This window comes from Sapajus apella, unplaced genomic scaffold (genome assembly GCF_009761245.1).
Source record: "Sapajus apella isolate SASKATOON/1434 unplaced genomic scaffold, GSC_monkey_1.0 scaffold725, whole genome shotgun sequence".
NCBI classification, from domain to species: domain Eukaryota; kingdom Metazoa; phylum Chordata; class Mammalia; order Primates; family Cebidae; genus Sapajus; species Sapajus apella.
Window position 1 is genome coordinate 23,775 of NW_022437651.1, and position 7,106 is coordinate 30,880.

General features: G+C 42.8%; 1 protein-coding gene across 1 annotated transcript; it reads right to left on the reverse strand.

Annotated features, from left to right (window-relative positions):
- Positions 1-794: 794 nt before the first annotated feature.
- Positions 795-7,018, reverse strand: LOC116546258 (kinetochore-associated protein DSN1 homolog). Its single transcript, XM_032272573.1, has 4 exons — positions 6,916-7,018; positions 4,842-4,989; positions 3,597-3,684; positions 795-1,609 (listed from the first exon to the last, which is right to left on the reverse strand). The coding sequence occupies exons 2-4, from the start codon at positions 4,944-4,946 to the stop codon at positions 1,506-1,508; spliced, it is 297 nt and encodes a 98-aa protein (XP_032128464.1). The 5' UTR covers positions 4,947-4,989; positions 6,916-7,018; the 3' UTR covers positions 795-1,505.
- Positions 7,019-7,106: the final 88 nt, after the last annotated feature.

Consider the following 7,106-nt stretch of genomic DNA (forward strand, 5'->3'; position numbering starts at 1 on the left):
CTGGCCTCCCTGTCTTTTTAATTGTTTATACACCCAAAACATAGACAAAGACAAGGGAAAGCTTTTAATTATGTGAAATTTTACAATACAGATTATAAACAAATAGAACAATGAATAGTAGTACTTAGGCCTTTCTTGTCATGAATCCAGGATTTAGGTCAACTCAGTATTAAAAACTGAAGCACACTGCATACAATAGGACATAGAGAATGAGTGGTATTCCTTCAAATTGGACATCTTGTGAAGTGATATATATATCCCAATGCTGCAAATAATGCTCATAACTTTTTTATTTTCATTTATTTTTTTACCATTTTAAATTTTTTTTTGAGATGGAGTCTCACTCTGTCACCCAGGCTGAAATGCAGTGGTGCAACCTCGGCTCACTGCAACCTCCACCTCCTGGGTTGAAGCAATTCTACTGCCTCAGCCTCCCAAGTAGCTGGGACTACAGGTATCTGCCACCATGCCCAGCTAATTTTTGTATTTTTAGTAGAGACAGGGTTTCTCCATGTTGGTCAGTCTGGTTTCGAACTCCTGACCTCAGGTGATCAGCCAGCCTTAGCCTACCAAAGTGCTGGGATACAGGCATGAGCCACCTCGCCTGACAATTTTTTTTTAAAGACAGAATCAATTAGCCTGGTGGTAGGTGCCTGTAATCCCAGCTACTCAGGAGGCTGGGCAGGAGAATCGCTTGAACCCAGGAGGCGGAGGTTGCAGTGAGCCAAGGTCTCGCCATTGCACTCCAGCCTAGGCAACAATAGCAAAACTCCATCTCAAAAAAAAATAAATAAAAGACAGGGTTTAACTCTGTCACTCAAGCTGGAGTGCAGTGGTGCAATCAGGGCTCACTGCAGCCTCAACCTCCTGGGCTCAAGCAATCCTCTCACCTCAGCCTTTTGCGTAGCCAGCACTATAGGCACATGTCACCACACCCAGCTTTTTATATTTTTGTAGACAGGGTTTCACCTTATTTCTCAGACTGGTCTTAAACTCCTGGGCTCAAGCAATCCACCCGCCTCAGCCTCCCAAAGTGCTAGGATTACAGATGTGAGCCATTGCACCCAGCCTCAAAACTCTTCTACCTAAAATCACCTTCAGAGCTATACTAGAAAATTAGTATCATTCCTTTACAACCAGAATCTAACTTGGCCACTAAAATGTTTCCTTAGACTTTGCCCTAAATGACTTTTAGATTGTTTCAAAACCTGAAAAACATCTTCACAGGATAAGGATAAAAGAATGAGCCACTGGATCTGAAGATCATTTCAAAAAAGAAGTTTAAGGTTTCAAGCATTTTGCACATTCCTGTGAAAAATGTCTATGCAATGTTCATTTGGATGCATACATTCCATCACTTTTTGAAAAAAGTCAAAGTGCTCTACAGTCAGTCCTGCCAGTTATCTTCAAAGGCAACAGGGCAGAAATCACATAGTCACCACGTTCTGGGGCACTCTTCCCATTCCTCTCCTCTCGGGTGCCTTGTGGCAGAAAAGCTCATAAGGTCACTGACAAGATCCAGATCCACGTGTGGCAGGTGGGTTCTGTAGCTGAAGCTTGAGCAGTTTTCGAGCTGGTGAGGGATCTAATTGTTGCATGCTTCTCTTCCCTGCAGAGAAAAGAGGTCAAAAAATAAATTTCAATTGAATTAACATAATATTTATTGAAAACTTAATGTATGGACACTGTGCTAGACATGGAAGGGCATTACAAAGACAAGTAAGAGTCTCTGGCCTCAAGGAGATGACAATCTGGTAAGAAAGCCAGGCACAGCTGGGCATGGTGGTTCATGCCTGTAATCCCAGCATTCTGGGAGGTCAAGGTGGGGGGATCAATCGCTTGAGCCCAGGAGTTTGAGACTAGCCTGGGCAACACAGTAAGACTTTGTCTCAGGCCGGGCGCGGTGGCTCAAGCCTGTAATCCCAGCACTTTGGGAGGCCGAGGCGGGTGGATCACGAGGTCAAGAGATCGAGACCATCCTGGTCAACATGGTGAAACCCCGTCTCTACTAAAAATACAAAACATTAGCTGGGCATGGTGGCGCGTGCCTGTAATCCCAGCTACTCAGGAGGTTGAGGCAGAATTGCCTGAACCCAGGAGGCGGAGGTTGCAGTGAGCCGAGATTGCGCCATTGCACTCCAGCCTGGGTAACAAGAGTGAAACTCCGTCTCAATAATAAATAAAAAAAAAAAAAAAAAAAGACTTTGTCTCTACAAAAAATTAAAAAATTAGCCTAGCATGGTCCTAGCATGATCCTCCAGCTACATGGGAGGCAAGAGAATCACCTGGGAGCCCAGAAAGTTGAGGCTGTAATAAGTCATGACTGCACCCCTGTACTCCAGCCTGGGCGACACAGCAAAACCCTATCTCAAAAAAAAAAAAAAAAAAAAAAAGGTTGCTCATGCCTGTAATCCCTACACTTTGGAAGGCCAAACTTGGTGATCACTTGTAGACTGGGGTTCAAGACCAGCCTGACCAATGTGGTGAAACCCCATCTCTACTAAAAATACAAAAACTGCCAGGCATGGTGGCACATGCCTGTAATCCCAGCTACTTGGGAGGCTGAGGTGGGAAAATCTCTTGAACTCAGGAGGCGGAGGTTACAGTGAGCCAAGATCATGCCACCATACTCTAGCCTGGGCGACAGAGCGAGACTGTCTCAAAACAAGAAAGAAAGAAAGAAACAAAGAAAAGAAAAAAAGAAAGAAAGAGAGAGAGAGAGAGGAAGGAAGGGAGGGAGGGAGGGAGGGAAAGAAAGGGAAAGAAGAAAGGATGGAAGGAAGGAAGGAAAGAAAGAAAGAAAGAAAGAAAGAAAGAAAGAAAGAAAGAAAGAAAGCCAGCCAGCCAGCCACCACTATAATCACAATACAGTGTGATCAATAAGATGGTCAGGTGTAGTGGCTCACACTTATAATCCCAGCACTCTGGGAGGCCAAGGCAGGAGGATCACTTGAGCCCAAGAGTTGAAGACCAACCTGGATAACACAGGGAGACCCCATCTCTACAAAAACATTTAAAATGTAGCTGGGTATGGTGGTGCACAATTATAGTCCCAGCTACCCTGGGGACCCGAGGTCAAAGGCTTGCTTGAGCCTACCAGGTTGAGGCTGCAGTGAGCTGTGCAGTCACTGCACCGCTGCACTCCAACCTGGATGACAGAGCGAGAGTGAGACTTTGCCTAAAAAAAGAAAAAAAAAGAGGAAAGAAAATTAAGATACGCATAACAAATAATTTAGGGATGGGAGGAGACCAGGAAAAGCTATAGAGGAGTAATGTCAGTGTCAGTTAGTAGATTCTTGAGAAATAAAGAGAGAAAAAGCAATGGGTGGGTATTTCCTAAGTCCTGGATTTACAAAAGCAACAAAATATTTCATGGGGATTTAATTCTCAGTTTACTGTGCTTCTGTAGAATTTCCATCTAGAAATTTCCTATCAACTCTGAGTACCCATAACATACTACTTATTGTGGGGAGAAAAACAAATCACCACGCCTAGGTCTTACCCTCTTGGACCATAGGCTTTGAAGGGCAGTTTTTATCCCAAAGGCTATCAGATGGAAAATAGCCCAAACTGGTCCCCTCAAGGGACAAGCTTACCAAGCTGTACTGACACCTTCTGGAAGCACTTGGTACTTTCATCCATAAAGGCCTGCAGCTGTTTCACGGATCCTTGCAGCTCATCCACCTGTAGAAAAAAGACAGCTGTGAGCTGGAAGGGTCCATGGCTTCTTGGATGTTCCTCAAACCCATGAAGCAAGCTCTTGCTCAGGAGCTTTGGGCTTGCTGTTCTTTTAGCCTGGAATGCTTATGCCAGATATTCTGTTTGTTCCTCCAAAGCCACACTGCATTCTTCTCCAGGCTGCTCTATGCTCCAGGAGGCTGACTCATGTAACCTCTACCAACAGAATGCCTAAGTGGGAAGGAGCTGAATGAGTTATCTTGAGTTGGCTCTCTCAAATCAGCTATGTGACTTTCTCCCATTAGGTGCTACAATAACTGCTACTCCTTCCTCACTTTCAGGCCTAGGGGAAGAAAGAGCTCTGATGCCTATAAGCCCCAGGTTACTCCACTAACCCTTGTGGTTCTCCAATACTCATACCTTTCTATTTAGCCTTTTTGAAAATAAACTCTCCTTGAATTCCCTTTCGAATGCCCTCTGCTTGGTGTTAATACTTGGATTGACACAATACTATTCCCCCAAATGTTCTCATGGCTCATTTCCTTCAAGTCTCTGTTAAAATGGTATCTCAGAGAGGCTTTCAATGACCTTGCTATAGGCCGGGCGTGGTGGCTCACGCCTGTAATCCCAGCACTTTGGGAGGCTGAGGTGGGCAGATCACAAGGTCAGGAGTTCGAGACCAGCCTGGCCAACATGGTGAAACCCCAACTCTACTAAAAATACAAAAATTAGCTGGGCGTGGTGATGAGGGCCTGTAGTCCCAGCTACTTGGGAAGCTGAGGCGGGAGTATCACTTGAACCCAGGAGGCGGAGGTTGTAGTGAACTGAGATCGCACCACTGCACTTTTTTTTTTTTTTTTTTTTTGAGTGACATAACAAGACTCTGCCTCAAAAAAAAAAAAACAAAAAAAAAAACCTTGCTATATAAAATAGCAACCCACTAACCTCCCTATACTGTCTATCCCTCTTACCCTGCTTCATCAGCATTTACCACCATATATTCCATTTATTATTTTTTAATTGTCTCTCCATGTTTTCCCAAGGTAAAGTTGAATATACTTATTCAACTTACACTTATATATGTTCCCTAGGTCTTTTAATTTCCAAGGATTACAAGGTGGCAAAGCTGGATAACTCAACCAAATAAACATGAGCCCACTTACCACCAACTCCATACAATCAAAGACTTTGCTCTGGTTCTGTAATATTTTCTGGTAGTCAGGCTTTGTATTAAGAACTTCATTCTGGGAAGACCCAAGATATGTCATAGGTTCCACTTTGACCTCAGTAATTTTGGCCTCAGTTGATCCTCTAAAAACAAAACAAAAGAACTTTCGAGCAATTTTGTAATCATTTTCTGGAAGAGATACCAAAGATTACCCTATAAAGCTTAATCAATATTTCTCCACTCTACGTTAGTTACAGGCTCTCTTCTTAACAAGAAGTTCTGAAACAATTATCTAGTATTTGTTTTTAAAACTCCAGACTCCAGAAAATGCTGGAAATTTCCAGTCAGTTGAATCCACCTAATAGTAAGGTCCATATACCAGAAGGACTATACTTGGGAGAGAGTGAAGCCAAAGCTTGCTATCCTAAAGTCAGTGCCTACAATTGTTTACCAAAACATGTTGGCCTACCTGAATTATTTAAAATAAGCGAACAGGACTGAGAGCTCATGAAAACTGATGATGACCCTTTAATAACAACAATTTACTGAGTGCTAAGTAGGTACCAGATACTGCTGGGCACTTGCCATTTAACCTCATTTGACACTCACAATAACTCAATAAGGAGGGTACTAATATCATCCCCATTTTCAAATGAGGAACCTCAGGCTCATTCAAGACTAAGCGAATTGCCCCAGGTCACAAACTAAGGAAAGTTAGTTAGAGTCTGAACAGAGAAAGTCTGCTTCCAGAACCATTCCTCTTAAACTACAAACTTTGACACAAAAGTTTTTATCCTAAACTGGCATCTTACACATTATCTATTTTCATAAATAGAATATGTAAGAAGTGAATAAAGTAATTGATAACCATCATTACCTGGATTGGGGAAGTTTTTCCAAACCATGTTCCTCAAAACCCTCCTCTACTGAGAGGCCACTTTTGCAATTAAGGTTTTGACTAACATTTTATAGTTGGGATTCTAGCCAAGATTCTATTTTGAAAAAAAGCTTAAAATCACTGGCTTAATGTTCAACTAAATCAAAATCTATCATTTTCTGGCCAGATGCAGTGACTTACGCCTGTAATCTCAGCACTTTGGGAGGCCAAGATGGGCAGATCACTTGAGGCCAATAGTTCATGACCAGACTGGCCAACATAGCGAAACCCGTCTCTACTAAAAATACAAAAATTAGCCAGGTATGGTGGAGCATGCCTGTGATCCCAGCTACTTAGAAGGCTGAGGCTGGAGAATTGCTTGAATCCAGGAGGTAGAGTTGTAATGAGCTGAGATTGCACCACTGCACTCCAGCCTGGGTGACAGATCAAAAAAACAAACAAAAAACAACAAAAAAACACCTAGCCCAGCCTGGACAACATGGTGAAATCCTATCTCTACTAAGAATACAAAAATTAGCCAGGCGTGGTGGCATCTGCCTGTAATGCTAGCTACTAAGGAGGCTGAGGCAGGAGAATTGCTTGAATCCAGGAAGTGGAGTTTGTAGTGAGCTGAGATGGTGCCACTGCACTCTAGCCTTGGCAACAGAGGGAGACTCTGTCTCAAAAAAAAAAAAAAAAAATCACCTAACACTTTCCCACTTTTCCTCTACCTTCAAGACTCAAAGAGCCTCTCTTTCCTCACATCCTCCTCCATCACCCCCTTTCATGTCTTTCAGTCTCCAAGAAGGCCCTAATCAAGGGCATCCCCCAAATCTGCAGCTCAAAGGCCATGTGCTCACTGAAGCCTCTTGATTACTGTTCTTGGCCCAGCCCCAGGCTGCCAGGTACAAGGTAGAGATGTGCTTGTCTCCCCCAGGATATGAAATGGTAGCTAAGGACACAGAACAGAATCAATTGTGTTCCTGTACTGAAAATTGTGACACCAACTCCTCTTCCTCTCACTCACTTCCCATTTATGGTCAAAGAGTGCTAATACACACTACAGAATTTGATGAGCTTATTGGCCTGTGAGAAAGGATTCATCTTTCAATTTGTGCTAATAGAACTGAAATAAACACTAATCAAACTCCATAGGTTTTTAAAGACAGTTTTTACAGCTCATAGAACTAACCTGGACAATATCTCTTCAGCCTCCTGCTGATAGTGCTGCAAGAGCTTATCCCAAGTCTGACGTTCTAAAGAAAACCTGTAGAATCAGGAAAAAGAAATTCAGTTATTTTTTATAATCTTATTCTGAATCACTTAGGGTAACAATAGGTATGTTATGTGTATAATCTGGTTATAAAATGTGAGTTGAAATGT

What these genes read in the sequence shown, in the direction of transcription:
- LOC116546258 (XM_032272573.1), bottom strand. Translation starts at nt 4,946, where the DNA reads ATGACATATCTTGGGTCTTCCCAGAATGAAGTTCTTAATACAAAGCCT. An exon ending in TTGATTGTATGGAGTTGGTG is followed by an intron (nt 3,685 to 4,841) that starts GTAAGTGGGCTC and finishes TTTTTTCTACAG; the next exon opens with GTGGATGAGCTGCAAGGATC. An exon ending in GAAGGTGTCAGTACAGCTTG is followed by an intron (nt 1,610 to 3,596) that starts GTAAGCTTGTCC and finishes TTTTCTCTGCAG; the next exon opens with GGAAGAGAAGCATGCAACAA.